The sequence below is a fragment of the Schistocerca americana genome, chromosome 5, assembly GCF_021461395.2.
Source record: "Schistocerca americana isolate TAMUIC-IGC-003095 chromosome 5, iqSchAmer2.1, whole genome shotgun sequence".
Classification (NCBI taxonomy): Eukaryota; Metazoa; Arthropoda; class Insecta; order Orthoptera; family Acrididae; genus Schistocerca; species Schistocerca americana.
In genome coordinates this window covers 189327775-189346493 of record NC_060123.1, presented here as the reverse complement: position 1 = coordinate 189346493, position 18719 = coordinate 189327775, and the positions used below count along the sequence as shown (strand labels likewise).

The 18719-nt window shown below is 38.7% G+C and overlaps 2 protein-coding genes across 10 annotated transcripts in view; one reads left to right on the top strand and one right to left on the bottom strand.

Annotated features, from left to right (window-relative positions):
• Nucleotides 1–7645, bottom strand: part of LOC124615281 (acyl-coenzyme A diphosphatase NUDT19) — an 84260-nt gene extending 76615 nt beyond the window's left edge. Inside the window, exon 1 of one of the 4 annotated variants that reach the window (XM_047143041.1) lies at nt 7556–7645. The gene's annotated coding sequence lies outside the window, so the exon portion shown is untranslated. Of the gene's footprint in view, nt 1–7165; nt 7315–7555 lie in introns of those variants that run through there. The other 3 variants (XM_047143043.1, XM_047143044.1, XM_047143042.1) reach the window with 3 other exon arrangements.
• On the top strand, nt 7096–17000 carry LOC124615280 (homocysteine-responsive endoplasmic reticulum-resident ubiquitin-like domain member 2 protein). Of its 6 annotated transcripts, none has more exons than XM_047143036.1 (7): nt 7096–7274; nt 13017–13202; nt 13315–13513; nt 13772–14099; nt 15093–15244; nt 15423–15570; nt 15728–17000. In XM_047143036.1, the coding sequence occupies exons 2-7, from the start codon at nt 13062–13064 to the stop codon at nt 16026–16028; spliced, it is 1269 nt and encodes a 422-aa protein (XP_046998992.1). In that variant the 5' UTR covers nt 7096–7274; nt 13017–13061; the 3' UTR covers nt 16029–17000. The 6 variants fall into 6 exon arrangements, with proteins under 6 accessions (XP_046998992.1, XP_046998996.1, XP_046998990.1 ...); XM_047143040.1 differs by lacking the exon at nt 7096–7274 and adding an exon at nt 7913–8236 and having other exon boundaries at nt 15093–15232; XM_047143034.1 differs by lacking the exon at nt 7096–7274 and adding an exon at nt 7923–8236.
• Nucleotides 17001–18719: the final 1719 nt, after the last annotated feature.

Genomic DNA, 18719 nt, shown 5'->3' with positions numbered 1-18719 from the left:
CTGATACTGGTGGAAGAACGTGTTGCATCAGCAGTGACGCTGAGTGCAGTGGCATCGACATTGCGGTTACTGGTCAAGGAAGTGAGTGATGTGAGGCGGATGACTATCAGTTGTGCCAAGCCATTGCATGACAAGGTAGGTCAGCGAGATGCTGGCAGTGAGTGCACGCAATGTGTCAGCCGACAGTGCACTGGGTGATGGATGCAGAGCCAGATCAGCTGGTGCAATGCAACAAGGGTAAGGTGGCTGGAGTGCGGCATGTGTCTGGGGCTGTGCACACAGTGAGCAGTTTCTGGGTGAGTTTGCCAGTGCAGTGCAGCAGAGGCAGGAGCCAAATGGCTATATCTGACAACTGAAAATGCATGCTCTGGACAGTGTGAGAGTGAATCACTGGTGTCTCTGGTGTGAGGATTGGTGGTGGCAGGTCTGGGGCAAACTGCTGTGAAATAGCACACTGCAGATATGGTGAAGGCATCAAGTAGTGGTGCAACTTCAGGGTTTAATCGGTTATTGGAGCAATGGAGGTTAATTTGTTCCATTGGGCATATGCTGCAGGAGAGGTAGAGGGGCAGGGGTGTGAGCATCCCAGACCTCTGGGATACTGGAACCTGTGTTGTTGGCAGCTGATGGTGCAGGGGAAGCATCGGGTGCAGCACCTGGGTACTTTGGTGAGTTTCTGGAGGTGTCCTCAGCATTGGTGTGGCTGGCTGGTGTCTCAGGGGAGTTGGCTGTGGAGTGCTTCAAGCGATGTAGCAGTGGCGCCAGCTTCACCAGTCACGGGCGCCTGTGTGATGTTGACAAGGATGGTGGTTGGGCTACATGGTGTGTAGTCAGGCACCATATATGTGGGCCTCATCCTATCGATCAATATGCTGGTAAGGGTGTTGTAAAGATGTAGGGTGAAGGTCCGAGTGGGGGATAGAGTAGTGCTGGCAAAGCAGGGGTTGATTGAATGTTGATACGAAGTATGACATGAGTGCATGAAGTGAGGTCGAAGAATGTCCTGCATATGCCATGTTGCTGGGGGGAGGGATGGGATGGAGGGAGGGGGCAGGGGGGCAAAGGGAGGATGTTGCAGGAGAGCCGTGCAGGCCTGCAAGCCAGCAACAAACTCGAGCATGACATCATGCGGGAGGGTCAGCGGGTTCCAGGAAGTTGCTCAGTACAGCAAGTGGCTGGCTTTAGACAAGGTCATCAGCCAACATCCAGATCAGCCTCGTGAGGGACACTGAGGCCGAAAAGTACCAGAGGCAGGACAGTGGTCCACCTGTTGTTGGGGCAGGTGATGGTGGCCTTCAAGATATGGTGGAGTTGTTCCACCACACCGTTTGCAACTGGATGGTACATCAATGTCAAGTGCAGGTCAACCCCATAGAGGCATGTCAATGTGTGAAGGAGGGCAGATGTAAATTGGTGCCCACAGTCCATTGTGACAGGGTATGGACAACTAAAATGGGAAATCCACTTGGAGACGAAGACAATGGCTACTGTGGTGGCAGTGATGTCAGTTGTTGACATTGTCTCAGGCCAGTAGGTGAACCTGTCCACAATGGTGAGAAGATAGTGGCAGATGTCAGAGTATGGTAGAGAGCCAACAATGTCCACGTGAATGTAGGTGAAGCAATACCTGACATCTGGAAGATGGTGACAGGGGTGACAGGGGCATGTATATGGCAGCCAATCTTGGCACACCAACAGTTGAGGCATGTGCAGACCCAGGTCTTGCAGTCCCTCTGAATACCTGGCCAAACGAATTGTCACATTACCAGTGTGGAGGTAGCGCACATGCTGGGTTGCTTCAGGATGTGTTTCATCCAACCACTGTACCCCTTGCACTGGCTTCTATGTGGCTACAGGCAGAATACAAACCACAACTCTTGTAATAATAAAATAAAATTTCCATGTAGTGATAGTTGCAGGCACACCTGCCACAGATATACGCACAAATCCTGTAAACACTTGCATGCTCACTGAAATCAGGCACCCCAATGCTGAGAGGCAAAAGGAATCACCAAATTCAAGTACCTCAATGGTAAGAGGCAAGGGTAGCCACCAATATCGAGCATCCAAATGGGAGCAGAAAACTATTACCTCCATTCCGTTGTATCTGGATCATGCTAAACATAGTTTCTAACCAGACATTAAAACAGTTAATCATATTGTACAGTAAAATCAGATTTGCAACACTCAAGTAAACTTCAAACATGAATATCAAAGGTTTACAATTACATCATAAATGAAATGTAGAATCAAATGTGTCGGTTCTTAATTGCAAAAACAGGCACACTTGATACTTTCTGACTACAGTACCATCTACCAGGAACAGAAAACAATGGTTTGAGTTTATCATATGCAGTTTTTGGCGCAAAATCCAAATATGCAGTAAAAATGGTGGGGTTTCCATTTGAAAATACAATGCAGGAGGGATGGTTAGGAGTTGGCCAGTTGTAGCACAGACTAATATTAACTTTTCACCTAAAACACATTTTTTTCCTACAATGAGTCATTTTTGAGATACTTTGTCATCTCAATTTAAAATGAACATCATGCATAATAAAGTACAATTTGAAAGGAACTCCCACAAATATTCAGTCAGATCTCGATAAGATTTCAAAGTGGTGCCAATATTGGAAACATGCTTTAAATTTCAGAAATGTTAAATTGCGCACTTCACAAAACATAAAAAGTATTATATCCTATGACTATAATATCAGTGAGACACAACTGGAATTAGTAAACTCATACAAATAGCTGGGGGTAACATTTTGTATGGACATGAAATTGAACAATCACATAGGCTTAGTCGTGGGTGAAGTAAGTAACAGACTTTGGTGTATTGGTAAAATATTAGGGAAATGCAATCAGTCTATAAAGAAGGTTGCTTAAAAGTCACTCGTATGACTCATTTTAGAATATTGCTCAAGTATGTGAAACCCATACCAGATAGGACTGACTGCGGATACTGAACGTATACAGTGAAGGGTAGCATGAATGGTCACGTTTGTTTGTATTCAGGAGAGTCACAAAGATGCTGAAAGAACCGAGCTGGTAGACTCTTGAAGATAGATGTACACTATCATGAGAAAGCTTGCTTACAAAGTTTCAGGGACCGGGATTGAACAATGACTCTAGGAATATACAGGGCTATTACAAATGATTGAAGCGATTTCATAAATTCACTGTAGCTCCATTCATTGACATATGGTCACGACACACTACAGATACGTAGAAAAACTCATAAAGTTTTGTTCGGCTGAAGCCGCACTTCAGGTTTCTGTCGCCAGAGCGCTCGAGAGCGCAGTGAGACAAAATGGCGACAGGAGCCGAGAAAGCGTATGTCGTGCTTGAAATGCACTCACATCAGTCAGTCATAACAGTGCAACGACACTTCAGGACGAAGTTCAACAAAGATCCACCAACTGCTAACTCCATTCGGCGATGGCATGCACAGTTTAAAGCTTCTGGATGCCTCTGTAAGGGGAAATCAACGGGTCGGCCTGCAGTGAGCGAAGAAACGGTTGAACGCGTGCGGGCAAGTTTCACGCGTAGCCGCGGAAGTCGACAAATAAAGCAAGCAGGGAGCTAAACGTACCACAGCCGACGGTTTGGAAAATCTTATGGAAAAGGCTAAAGCAGAAGCATTTCTTAAACAAGAAATTGGAAAACCGATGGATCGGTCGTGGTGGAGATCATGATCAACAATTCATGTCATGGCCTCCACGCTCTCCCGACTTAACCCCATGCGATTTCTTTCTGTGGGGTTATGTGAAAGATTCAGTGTTTAAACCTCCTCTACCAACAAACGTGTCAGAACTGTGAGCTCGCATCAACGATGCTTTCGAACTCATTGGTGGGGACATGCTGTGCCGAGTGTGGGAGGAACTTGATTATCGGCTTGATGTCTGCCGAATCACTAAAGGGGCACATATCGAACATTTGTGAATGCCTAAAAAAACTTTTTGAGTTTTTGTATGTGTGTGCACAGCATTGTGAAAATATCTCAAATAATAAAGTTATTGTAGAGCTGTGAAATCGCTTCAATAATTTGTAATAACCCTGTACTACGACCCCATACATATCGCTTCCACAGGAATTGTGAGGACAAGATTGGACTAAATATGGCGCGCACAGAGGCAGTTAAACAATCATCCTTCCAGTACTCCATAAGTGAAAGGAATGGAAAAAAGCCCTAACAACTGGTGCAATGGGATGTACTTTCTGCCATGCACTTCACAGTGGTTTGCAGAGCATGCATGTAGACGTAGATAAAGCCACTCTCATGCTGAATCATGTGATGATGGTAGTCTTCTGGATGTCCTCAGCTGTGACAGGACTCTGGGTGAAAGACTTGGCACATTCGATCATCCTAGATACTGTAGCTCCAGCCAGTGCATTGTTGTAGCTGCGTAGGAATGGTACCAGGTACTGGTCAGGTATGGTTGGAGCATTTAATGCCCAGTAATCATGCTAGGAGTCTTCCTACTTCTTGACAAGATGAACGACAGATGCCCATGGGCTCTTCGACGGATGCAGCATGCAAGAGGTTGCAAGGTGAGTTCAATCCAGGGCTAGTGCACCTCCCACATTGCAGAAGTGAACGCCGTAACTTAACGTACTCAGCTACCTGGGCAGGTTTACTGGAGATATTACTCATTTCATAATATAATATTTAATGATCTTCCTTATTTCAGACAAGGAGATTAATTTTTATTTCACTAAATGTCCTCTGTATCCCTTCTTTGGTGTACTGTTTTATCTTCTGAAATTATTTGTTCTAATTTTCTCACCTCTCTCTCTCTCTCTCCTTTTTTTTTTACAATATTCCATGTGAGGGTGGTTTTTTTTTTTTTTTTTTTTTTTTTTTTTTTTTTTTTTTTTTTTTGAGAAGACTGTCTGATACTTATAGCAATTCCAGGTTCTTCTGAGTATTGAATTAAATTACCTTCTTAAAAATATTGCTTTAAAAATTGGATACAAACAAATTGTTGAATATCAATCTAGCATTAGGCTAGAATTGTCTTTAAAATCTTCAGTGTTTTTTTTTTTCATTAATAGACCTAACTGTTTTATTTGAGTATTTTTGAACTGTTTATGGAACTAAGTTACATATTGTGACTAACTGTGCATTGCGATCTTACAATCCATTAGACATGTATTTAAACTTCTACTTGTTTAAATTTAAATTAAAAATTTAAATTAAAATCATTACAAATTAATAATCTCATCTTTCTGTCTGGCAGAGAACATAATAAACTATCAAACTGTGTACTGTAACAAGCGCATGCTTGAGCTTTACTGAATTTAATTATTTTGTACATTTTTGTATTCACACTCCTTTTTTATGGATATTTGTCCTTATGGCAAGAACTCAGCACAGTACCATATGGTCTTGAGGATGAAACAGGATAATTGGTTTTGAAAACATTACTACCTATTAAGCAAAGAACATAATCTCTCATATCATCTCACTTTGCAAAGCTCATTGTGATGGGTAGTTAGAAAAATAATAGTTAAATGTTTTGCGAGTTGCCACTTGCAGTAAATGCTCCTCCTCAATGTTTACATGGTGTTACCAGATTCATAATGTAGAGTTATACCTTTAATTTTTGTGTTCCATAGTTGATTATGTGCTAAACTGTAAAATCCCTTCTGTTTCCTCCAAATTATTCAGTTAGTGTGCTACCACATACAAAACATGTTACTCTACAGTGTGGAAGAACGCTGTTTCAATAACTATTCTGCATATCATTTAAGCTATATGGCAGAGTATGTTGAAACCTTCTTTATTTCATATTATATTTTGTTCCTCTGTTGTGGTAGTGGTGGTGCTGCCTGCAGTGCTGTTGCCGACAATGATACACATGGTTTCAACATAATTTCTCCGCATATAGTATGTCTGTGTTTCAAAATCTGTTTTCAACAAGTTGCAAACATTGGTCACCACATGAAAGCCAGTAAAATTGTTGGAAATGTGTTGCAAACTCAATGTGTTGATTGTGCGTGGGTGAAATAGGGGCAGTGTTGATATATGGGTGCTGATCTGTGGGAAAAATTGTGTATGTGGATGCTTTAGAGGTGGCTGTTACAATTGTTGGAGACTATGTTAAGGAACAGTATGGCCAATAAGGAGTTAGTTATTTACATGTTCCATGGCTCATATTGCACAATAGATCATGATGGTGTGAAATGAGTCATTTTGTATTCACATCACAGGTTAACTTGTACATATGGTTACATTCTGAGCATTTCTCTGTTTTTTTATGTTACAAAAAAAACCATATAGATTCGAGTTAGCAATTCACGCCTCCTTTTAAAAATTGCAGTAATAAAAATTCCTACTATGGAAAGAAGGAATTGTCAAGGAGAAACATTCTCAGTTTGTTTTCAAATTTTACTTTCCTGTCAGACACAAATTTTATATCACTGCATAGGTGATCAAAAATTTTTGTTGAAGCATTATGCACCCCTTTTTGTGTTGAAGACAACCTTAATGTGGAGTAATGAATGTAATTTTCCATTCTGTTATTGTAATTAAGTTATCATTGTTTCTTTCGAAGGGTAGTGGATTATTTACAACAAACTTTACATATACTGTGAAGCAATAGTTGGACTGCCCAATTCCCTTAAACAGATCGTAGGATTGCAATAGATTGCAGATTAGTTAAGGGGATGGACTGATAACCGGTGTGTCTGTAGTTAGATGTGCTTCACCATATGGCTAGAATGCTGCTAACGTGGTTTGATGGAGAGAATGGATGATTGCAAAGCGGTGGATGTTTTATTGGGCAGTGATATTAAAGCAGATAGTACATTTTAAGTTTGGGATAAAAAAAATCAATTTAACATCAAAGTCATTACAAGCGCAGATTGCCAATGATGTGCGGTAAATGGGCCGTGCCCTTTCTAAAGTAACATTTGATCATTCGTCTTAACTGATTTACGAGGAAAAAATTGTCTACAAGGTGGAAAGCGGAGCACCTGACGCGTTAAGTTCTAGAGAGAGAGAGGGAGAGAGAGAGAGAGAGAGAGAGAGTGAGTGAGTGTCATTTTTTCCGATTTATGAAGTCCAGGGCTTATAAGTTGTCTAGGGGGGGAAACCTAATGTAATCAAAAGAATAAAAGTGGATTAAAAGTCTCAAGTTATTAACTGGGGCAAATAACTTACATAGCTGCTTTGCTAAATGGAATATTGGTGCTGTCCCTCGCATAAGAGTTCATAAATTCTGAAACGGAGTAGCCTCGTCAGTAGCATGTACTTTGCGCTGGAAAAAGTAGTAAGTTACATTTTTTAACGTATTTCGTAAGTCTGAACAACACTGCTTTCGTCAATACGATAAATGTTACAATAGCAGTTTCTATATTCTGTTCCATTCATGCTGCAATAAAAAGGTTAGGTCTTAAGTTTCCGACCAGCGTATCGCTCTTGTGTAACGTTACAATATGATAAAATTTCATAGTTTTATGCATTTCCTTTACATATAACTGGCATTAAAGGTTAAAGGAATTGGCATTTGCTCGGAAATATCAGATTTTGATAAATCCATATGATACCTACCAATAAGTCCTAACTTCTGAACTAGAATAAATTAATCTGCATCTTACTCAGCAGATGACACCAATCATTTCAATGTCGAGATAGGGAAGTTAAGCGGATAAACGTGTTAGTAACGAACAAAGTCATATTTTTATTCGTTCTTCTATGCAGATTATTCTTTTGACATTTTTAAATTGCCCATATTACATCAAGCTGATGAAATTTCTGTCATGTAACACATTTGACCTTGGCAATAGACAATAGCTTTCATGTAAATTCGTATTAATTATAATACCAAATAGCTTATCAGATGGGACGATCTTAGGATTGTCTATAAATCAAAGAGAGAAACCGACAAGTTCATGTGCCAATAATATGCACCCTGAATATTAAAACTTTGGAACCGCTTCTTTCTCGCCTCTTGCACACGAATTGTTCTGTTTCTCTCTAGTACAACCTACTATTATTTACGTCAGTCAGCTGTTCCTACATATCAACCAATAGCAAGTGAAGAAGTGTTGTGCAGCAGCCAATGAAATACCGCCAAATAGTTGGAGAGAGACTATCAAGTAGTACGTCGTATTTGGTGTATAAATTTGCGAGTGAGCTTGACAGTTCTGGTATTTCATCGATACTGTGATTTGACATGAAAACTGGCATCAATAGCGAGTTCCCATAAGGAAGAAAATTTCATCTTTTGTGGTAAGTTAATCTCACGGAAGAACTTCAGTTAATGAGACCCCCATTTGCCTTTTGCAATAGTAATTATTATCGGTTTAACTTTCTGCACATTTTCTCATATGAAGCTATTCAGTGATTGTCGTGATTACATATCCAGGAAACCACTGCCGTCTGATTACAATTGCCTACCGTAATTTGCCTGATTGTTGATGTTTTAAAGTAAGTGACGGTAAATAGTAAACAACTCAAAGTTATTGTATTGTAGAAAACGTTTGCTGTTTGGTTCTAGCCCGTCGAAGAAACAGATTTTTTACTCATTAATGAATATTTGTAAAACTAACTGCCTAATCTTGAGATAGTAGCATCACGTAGTGGCTATCTTTGCTGTGCGTAGTTAAGCGTACAGCTCGAGTTTGTTTAAAACAACCTTTCATCATCCGTCACCGACAGTGTTTGTCAAGTCGTCATCTGATGTCTTTGTTGTGGTAAGTGACAGCTTTCAGACCAGCCCTGCAGTTTCATTTGTGCCAAGGTACATGGTTAGTAATTTAATTCCAAAGGCGTCCTATAGGGTCACTGTCCCAAATTCAGGAATTTAGATCCTATTTTTACATTGCATTAACGCCTGATAAAAATACCTGCAGTTACGTTTTATCTCGTACCACACTTTGTACGGTGTGTAGACTATTTATCTGTAGATACATGAATCACTTTGATTTCCTGACACTGTACTAGTTGCCCCTACTGCAGTAGATGTCAAGCACAAGTAGAACTGCTTAACAAATTTATTTTAAAAGTAGACTGTTAAATCGTTTATAAGAAGTGCAAAATAATGCATGATCGACATGCACAGAAAATTGTAAAAATTTACAATGAAGTATAGTAGAAGTTCTGTGTTTAAGACTCAAACAAATGAGTGGATAGCAAAATGAATAAACAAGTGGAAAACTTGCCTCAAGTGCTTTCGGGAAGCTAAATTGGGATTCAAGTTATGATGTGTATGGAGCAAAGGATGTACAACCTGTGTGTGTTATCAGTTTTGAATTCAGTACGAAAGATTCAGAAGTTTAGGGTTTGTCAGGAGCAATTGAAAGATAAATTTATTTAGTACGAGGGGAGAGAGGGAAAAAAAATGGACTAGGGAATAAACTGGATTGTCACAAACCCCAAGTGAAACTATCCTCATGAATATAGTGTAAGTTGAATGATAATAAAACATAGTTTCATTTAAGAGGTGATAACAAACTTGTCACCAAACACACAAATGTACAATAAACTGAGTGCACATAATAATTCTCAAGCTATATCAAACAGTGAAAAATCCAGGATAGAATAACGATAATGCTGAAGATTAGATGGGTAAATCGCATAACTAATGAGGAGGTATTGAATAGAATTGGGGAGAACAGGAGTTTGTGGCACAACTGGACTAGAAGATAGGATCGGTTGGCAGGACATGTTGTGAGGCATCAAGGGATCACCAATTTAGTATTGGAGGGCAGCGTGGAGCGTAAAAATCGTAGAGGGAGACAAAGATATGAATACACTAAGCAGATTCAGAAGGCTGTAGGTTGCTACGGGGAGATGAAGCAGCTTGCACAGGATAGAGATAGACGATAACAACAACAACAACAACAACAGAATAACGATAATATTATGAAAGGGATTGATTGCTACTCATCGTATAGAGGAGACGCTGAGTCGCAGGCGAGCACTACAAAAAGTTTGCTGTACTTGAGCTGTCAACCAAAAGGCTGAAAGCTTACATGCATAGCAGTCCGTTTTTTTGTGTCTGTCTAATGCTCACTGTCTCTTGTATACAGTGAACAGCAATCTATCCTTTTCATAATATTGTCATGATTCTTAGGCTATTGAAGCCATACATCATCAGAGACAAACCTGTTGAAAAGTTATTTACATTGATCACATCACTGCACAGATGATCTGCAGAAGTCAGATTTTTTTTTAAACATTAACTGTATATGATATTTATTGATGATAATTTGAGATTATTTGGTGAACAAAAAACAGATATCTGAAAATGAAAAACAAAACGAGGAAACAAAAAAAAAAAGATTTTATAAGATAATGACATTCCAGAATTTGCTTATGAAGTGAATTATGGATGTAAGTAAACATCAAGAAAGTCACATGCAGGCAACAGAGATGAGGTTTTTAAGAGTAGTAAAGGGATGCACAAGAGTCAACAGATTCAGAAATGTATTTAATATCCTCAATAAAACATAAGAAAATAGGAGAAACTGGAATGGAAATCTTGAAAGAATGAGTGGAGAAAGATTACCTCTCCAGATAGAGATTTAAGCCAGTTGAGAGAAGTCAGGGAATACGGGAGAAGTGACAAGTATCTTGTTTTAGAATTGATTAATTTAGCAGGAATATTTGCCAATAGATGGTTTAATCTCCTCTTAAAGTGAACTTTACTAGTATAAGTTGTTAAAATTTTTTGGCTGCTGGGAAGTTATTGAAAACGTGTGTTTCTGTGTGATGGATACCTTTCCGTACCATAGTAAGTGACTTAAAATCTTTGGGAGGATCAATTTATTGTTAATTCCATCACATGAGCCGGTGGTATGTAAACATTTGAAATTAGTATCCACAATTCCTTGAACAGGCCTCTACAGGACTTAGTTGGAATCCCGCAAAAATAATTCATGTTACACACTATTGGACTCTGAAAAGTTTAGGTTGCCTAGATAAGTTACTCCAAAGAAATGATCCCATACTACATTTTGGAAATTAAGTAAGCCGAGAAATAGAATGAGGAGGCTATTTCTTATATTCCAAGAGATTAAGAAAGACCAAGACAGTGTCCTGGTCATGGGTGGGGGGAAACCATGCTGAAACAGACGATGTGTGGAGGAGCCCTTTCCCCATCAACGAGGATGACAATAATGATGGTGATATGTTAATGTAAGAACTGGTTAACTCTCATAATTTTACCAAGTATCAGACTAAAGAGGTATTGAATGCACAACATATGGGTAATCTGCAACACTATCTTTCAATGCTTGCTGGATTGCTTTTCATCTGTATTTACATCACATACGCTATCTGTAAATGGAACTAAGCAAGTAAATTGCTGTAACTATTGCTAGTCAGGTCTGGATTGTCATTTTGACACTATTGTTTAAAGAGAAGAGTGAATGAGCAGAAGACTGTGACAGGTTGAAGCTTTCCCATTAGCAGTGCCGCATAATAGAACTGATAGTGTACTACCCCCTAAAGGCAATGGTACTAGTTAAAGTCTGTTTCTACTTCACAGTTTTAACTTATCACTACAACCAGTTGATTAAAGTTCACTTTAGTCATTTTAATTCCAGGTTTTAAAGTATAAATGAGTTGTTCCCCAAAACCTGCCCTTCCAGTGCTCAGTTCTCTCGAGACACATTGAGAGAAATGTCCTGAAAAAATAATGGGCTGAGTTAGGAATCTCAGATTTTCATTTGTTTTCCTACTGGTTGGATTACTCACATCATAACTAAAACATGGATTTTATAGTCAAGTCAGATACAAGTTCATCATGAAATTCATTGTACGATTTAGTAAGGAAAGTTCTGGCATAATGTAAATAATATAGAAGTAAAGCAGACCCCTCACGAAATTTGTGGGAGCATTGAGTTGTCGACAGGTGCACACAGAAGAGAAATATATATATATATATATATCTGTGTGTGTGTGTGTGTGTGTGTGTGTGTGTGTGTGTGTGTGTGTGTGTGTGTGACTCAATGCTTCTTTTGATAGGCGGTCTCCTCTACTCCTAAATTATTTATAGTTATGACACTCTTAGAAATAGCTGCTGCGAGAGTTTTCTCTCTGTAAGAATAGAATGATTTTGTAGTCAGTGAGAACTTTGTATAAATAGCCGGAGATAAAATTTTCAAGTGGTGATTTTTCCTTTCACCTAACTTTGCAATGTTTATATACCACCAACACCAGACTAAGAAAAGCTAAGATTTATTGGTTTCTTCTTCTCATTCTAGGTTGTCAAAATTAATGAAGTAAAATGGAGCCTTGTAATTAAAAAACGAAAGGGGTTTAACAGTATGATAGTGATGAGAGTAAAAACAGATTTTAATTGCATGCTAGTCTTATGGACATAATAGTCTAATAAGAGTTGAAAATATTGTCAGTTAACTCCAAGAACAGTTATTATCTTTTTGAGTAGGCAAAATAAATGGACTGAGTGAAAATGGAGAGTTATAAAAATATGAAGGTAAGTAAAAAGTAACTGCAGTGTGGATAACATTCAGTTGTGTATTATTACTTGTAGCTGCATTTTCTCCAAACTCTCTCTCTCTTACGTTGTAGAGATATTTAATATTTCACTAGACACTGGAGCAATGTTTCAGTGGATAAATTTTATTGTCATTGTGCTAAAATGAAAACGTTATGGTATGAGGCTTCAGGTTTCCAGTACCTTATTGTTAATATGTAAAAAAAAATTAATGAACTCACACTGCAAAACAAATGTTGTCTTATTATTATTACTATTATTATTATTATTATAATTATTATTATTATATGTGCTTCTTCTTCCTTAAAGGTCCATTTGACTGAAATTCTTTGGATGCTACAGAGAGTTTCATTAGTGGGGATAGTAGACATCCAGACTTCTGTTTTGGAGTGCAACTGGTTGCCTTGTTGTAAAATATAAAATTCTGGAGGGCTGTAGTTTGTTTAGGACAGTGGGAGGGCCTATTAGTCAATCCTATACAGTGATAATGTCTATACCTACCTGTATTATATGATCATTGTTACAAACAACTGAAAAACATTTCAGGTGGCTCTACCAGATAACTTCAGCTGTCGGAGCAGTTGAACAGCGATGGACATGCTTGATATGCCAGTCACATTGATAGTTAAAGCACCCAATCAGCAGATAGAAGATCAGACAATAAAGTGCGAACCAACTTGGACAATAAAACGATTGAAAGGCTATCTTTCAGAAGTTTACCCTAGTAAACCAGTAAGTATGGTAATCAAAAATAAGTCTCATAGCCAGATAATATCGACCAGTAATTAAACGTCAGGCTTATGAATTGACTATGGTGACTATAATGATGATGTTATATTTTTAGCGAACTGAAGACCAGAAACTAATCTATTCGGGCCAGCTGCTGTCTGATAGTGTTGTCTTGAGGGACATCCTTAGATGGTATGAGGGACAAGAAGCTCATACAGTTCACTTAGTGTGTACCCCATCAAAAGAACAGAATAGTAAAACACAATCTAAAATGAGTGATTGTGGTAGTAAACAAGCAACTGTTCCTAGTTCAGGTAAATAAACATTAGAAAAAAATGATTGTGAATTATTAAGAGACCAGTTAATATTTTCTTTCAAAGATTCTCCCTGTCTTCTTCTTCTTCTTCTTCCCTCCCCCCCCCCCCCCCCCCCTCTCGATCAGATTTTAAATGCTGCTGGCGTACTGTTAAGCACATACAATCCTTGAGACAGCCAACAGATAATATGCTATTGAAAGGGGCAATAAGAAAGTATTAAATTTAGGATTTGTATCTTCTTTCATCCAATTATAGGTTCTGAAGATGTGAGAACCAGTGCGAGCAGTACCATGGTAGAACCAGATGGCTTAAGGCAGAGATCAGTTGGATCCGCGTCTAACACTTCGTTGCCTCAAGCTGCTACCTCTTCAAGCAACTCAGGTCTAGCAGCGCATGACAGGGGTCATGTTCAAATTCCAACACCGGATCCACGTGCTGCTTGGGCTGCTGCCATGGCACAACCTTATGTCAGTACAGCTCCATTCAGTGCAACAGGTGGTGCACTTGACCCTAATAATATGGTTCAACAGATGGCTTGGGTACAGCAGGCATATGCGTACTACATGAGTCAGTACATGCAGATGTAAGTATCCGTGAACAAAAACTGGTAGGAATTATTATTATTATTATTATTTACATTAATGATTTATTCCAAATTGGTTCCAGAGGTAAGGGCAAACACGTGATGAAGGTGCAGAAGAGTGGTAGTTTCTCTATTCAGTTGCATATTCTGTAGTTAATACGTACGGAGAATGTTATTGTATGGAGTATGCTACTTCTGCAAAAGTCAGACAAATAGAGTAAAATTGCAACACCAGGAAAGATAAGGAAACATTGTTTTTTGTGCATATACAGTAAAGTAGCAAGGATATCTGCTTTAACTCTGACGGAGTTCATTAATCAGAGTGGATGGTAGGTGGTAATGTGCCAGGCTCACAGCAACCAGTGACCAGATGTTTCCAATGAATGAGGGATCTGTAAGACATGCTGGTGAAGGCAATGGAATAACACCCTCTGTTGCAAGGGGGGAGGGGGTGGTCAGGACTGCATGGCAACACTTTGTCTTGCTAAAAGGTAACATCATGGTGATCTCGAAGGTGCAGAACAGCTACAGACCATAACACCTTTGAACTGTTACACCTGCTGTCCAAAATATCTGCAATGTGAGCCAGAGGTGGTTGTGTTGTATACCTAATGGCACCCCATACCATCACACCAGTTGCTGGGCCCATATGATGATGACAAATGTAATCTGGCAACACTTGTTCTCCTCGGAGTCATTACAAACAGGTACATTGGTTTTGATGCAGTACACAGAACTGGAATTTGTCTGAAAAGTCGAATTAGCACTGCTCCTGTGTTCAATGTTCTCATTGGTTACACTACTGACTGTGTGCCTCTCTCTTCTTCTGCGTGTGTCTTTAACACACTAACAATTATTTGAGTCGTGAAAGGGATTCTGTCTAAACTGAGATTCCACTAGCCATTTCTGGGTAACAGATGACCATGAAAATGACGAATTGGAAAAAAAAATATTGTTTGTACTAAATGCAATAAATTTTGTGTTCATCTGTAGGCTGGCGTCTGGTCCTGCTGTACAGAATAATTATGGGCAGGCTCCTAACGGAATACAGACTGACGCTTACACACAACCTGTTGCGGAAGAGCCAGCAGCAGCAGCAGTGCCCAATAACCAACAGGAGCAAGCCATCGACGGTAATCTGATAGGTAGAAGCATTGTTTTTATACTTAAACTGACTTCTTCAGATGTACCAAAAAGTATATTTGTTTCCCATCAAGTGCAGAAAAATTATATTTGACTATTGGTATTAATATTTCATCTAGAAGCTGTTAATTATCTTCCATTTCTCGCTGCTCACTTTATTTGCATCCTTGTGCATTCCAGGTGGTGATGATGATGACAGAGCAAACAGAGACTGGTTATATTGGATATATTTCTTGAGTAGAGTGATGGTCCTCTTTAGCATAGTTTATTTCTATTCCTCGCCCACTAGATTCATCATAGTGTCTGCATTGGGAATAATAATGTACCTGTGAGTATGAGCTCCATAATTAACAGCAATATGTATAATAATTCAATGTCCTTGAGAGATTAGCGCACACCAGAAATATTTTTAATTAATCTAATTTAAATTACATTCCAGGATCTGTTGGTTTGTAAAATTTTATGTCTTGTGTGTGTGTGTGCAGCTACCAGATTGGATTCTTTCGTGTACAAGCTCCTGCAGCGATACCACAGCCAGCGCCACCACCAGCACCCGTACCTGAGAATAACAATGTAGTGCATGCAGGGCGTGATATAGTGAGGCATGGGAATGTCCACCAGTTTGGAGAAGAAGCTGCAGCCCCTGCTCCTCAAAGGGATGGGGATAGCGACACAGACGAGCGTGCTGTTCAAGAACCCGAGAGGCCGTCTCTCCTTGCCATCACATGGACATTCTTCTCAAGCTTCTTTGCCTCCCTTATACCTGAACAGCCTGGACCTCTGTGAGGCAGTCCTAATCAGATCCTTTCTGCGGTGACCTGACCTAACCCGGTGTACTATTGCGCATATAGAATGATTCTATATGATGAAAACTTTAATTATTAAGGAGTCGGTGTGACTTCGTGGCTTGAAAAGATAAGAATTACACATGAATACTGGCTTCATATTTGTGTGTATGTGGGCAGTCACTTTAGACATGTTCCACTGTATCTTGATCTGTGATTGTAGAATGTCTACTGATAGAACCCCAGGGGATGGATTTAAATCCCACGTTGAAATGATGCAGGAAATCACAGTGAAATTGTGTACAAATGAAATTTATGCATGGTGTACATACCTAGGAAATTTGTAATACATAGATATGCAAGAAAGGTAATGATCTATTATGGTGAAACTGCAATGTCTTAAATTCATTGCAATTTCAAATAGCCATGCCTTTAATGGGGATTTTACACCTTTCCTTGGCTTACACTGTGAAAGATAGTATGCTGTTTGAAGAAGATCTAATTGTGATTATACCACTCAACCAAAGAGTATTTTATATGTGTGATACTTTGCTTCATGCATGTGGTAGAAAGACGAACTTTAGTCATTCATTTTTATGATACATACCTGGTATAATAAACTGTAAGCTACTAGCTCTTAAATGGAGATTTACGTTGTCCAGTCTGTCGTTGCATTTAATAACAGTGCTTCTGACAATATCTGCCACAGTATCCTTAATCCATTTGAAATTTCTGTTCCTTTAGCGACTTGTGTTGAGAAACCAACAGATTTAAAACCCAATGTATGAATATGCATACATGCAACAATTTTTTTTCTCCTAACAAGATGTAGGGCTGTTGAAATTGTGCCAGGATACATCTTTGTACGTACATACATACATAGTGACGTAAATAGGTTTATCAGGCCTTTAAATGTTGATATTTGTACAACATATACATTGTTTATAAATATATACTTATCTTATTATTGAAATTTGTGGCTTTTCTCATTGTTATTTGCCTTTTTAAATTGAAGTCATTCTGACACAACAAGAAACTTCTTTTCTCAAATCTGTCTTACTGTTTTACAAGTATGTTCTCAGTTCTGGGAATCAATAAAACAACAATCTGACCATGGCACACAGAATCGCTCACTTTGTGCTTATTCAGAATGACAGGTGGAGCTGATCAGAATTAATAAACTGACTGCAACTGAAATAAATACCAATTTGGAGAGAATGAATGTAAATTAAAACACAGAAGAAATATTTTACATGTGTACTTTTACATTTCCGTAGAAGAGATTTAACAAAATACAGTAAAAAATCCATTATAGGTAACTGTCTCAAGAAGCAGGAAACTCTTGTTTATTGTAAGCGCTCTGCGTATTATTCAGTCTGGGGGGGAAAAAAAGAGAGAATATTCATCCTGTACTTAAACGAAAGAAAACAATGCAGTTTTATGGTAAATTTGCCAAATAATTATGTGTAATTAAAATGTCATTTGATTTTTGAGCACCAATTTTCACTGAATCAACAAATCGTGCACAACTGAAATCACGTTCTGCCGAGGCATTATGTGTACAGGATTACTCTGCAGTTCATACTTATGTGTTTGGTAGAGGGTTCACGGAATCGTGTTATGATTGTTTCTCAACTATTGCACTCTCAAATAGCACATGGGAGTTGTGATTTCTCTTACTTTATTACAATGATCGTTCTCCTTGTGTAAGTAGTAGGCAACACAAAATATTCAGAGGAGGAAGTTGGTGATTTAAATTTTGTGAAAAAGATCTTGCCTCAACAAAAACACCTTAGTTTTAACAATTGACACCCCAAATCATTTACCTTATGTTCATTTCTTGCACCTCTTTAGCAACAGTACAAAACGAGCTGCTCTTGTTTTGAGCTTTTTCGATGTATTCCCTGTCTTCTCGAGCAAGGATTCCATACCATTCAGCAACATTCCAGGAGAAGACTGACAGATGTAGTTGAGGCAGTCTCTTTAGTAGATTTGTGCTAATCCTGCCAATAATATGCTGTCTCTAGTTCACCTCTTATCACAACAGTTTCCATGTGATGATCCCAGTTTCACTTGTTTGTAATTGCAGTACCTCCGTATTTAGTTGAATCTGCTATCTTTCAATTTGTGTAATTTATTGCGTAACCAGACTTAGGAATTTTTTTAGTACTGATGTTGAGGACCTCTCTTTTTTTTTTTAATTGCTTATCGTCAGTTGCTACTTTTCACACCATGCAGATATCTTGAAGCCTCTTCGAATTGTGTGCTAAATAGTTTGCATAGATTAAGAATAGCAGAGGATCTATAAGATTTCCTTGAGAAACCCTATACATTACTTGGATTTCATTAGATGACAAACTGTTACCTTTCTGACAATCATGAATCTAGTCTCACAACTGAGACAATGCACCATATGCACACAATATGATTAGAAGTTGCTTGTGAGGAAAAGTGTCAAAAGCCTTCCAGTAATCTAGAACTGTGGAATCAATTTTGAATCCCCAGTTGATAGCTTTCATTACCTCATATGGATAAAGAGCCAGTTGTGTTTACCAAGAATGATATTTTCTGAATCCATACTGGTTATTTGTCAGTAGAGCAGTTTCTTCGACGTATTTCATAATTTTGGAACACAGTTTATGTTGCAATTTGATGTCACTGGTATGGTTCCGTATTTCAACATATTACTTTT

What these genes read in the sequence shown, in the direction of transcription:
- LOC124615280 (XM_047143036.1), top strand. Translation starts at nt 13,062, where the DNA reads ATGGACATGCTTGATATGCCAGTCACATTGATAGTTAAAGCACCCAAT. An exon ending in AGCAACTGTTCCTAGTTCAG is followed by an intron (nt 13,514 to 13,771) that starts GTAAATAAACAT and finishes ATCCAATTATAG; the next exon opens with GTTCTGAAGATGTGAGAACC. An exon ending in CATCGACGGTAATCTGATAG is followed by an intron (nt 15,245 to 15,422) that starts GTAGAAGCATTG and finishes TGTGCATTCCAG; the next exon opens with GTGGTGATGATGATGACAGA.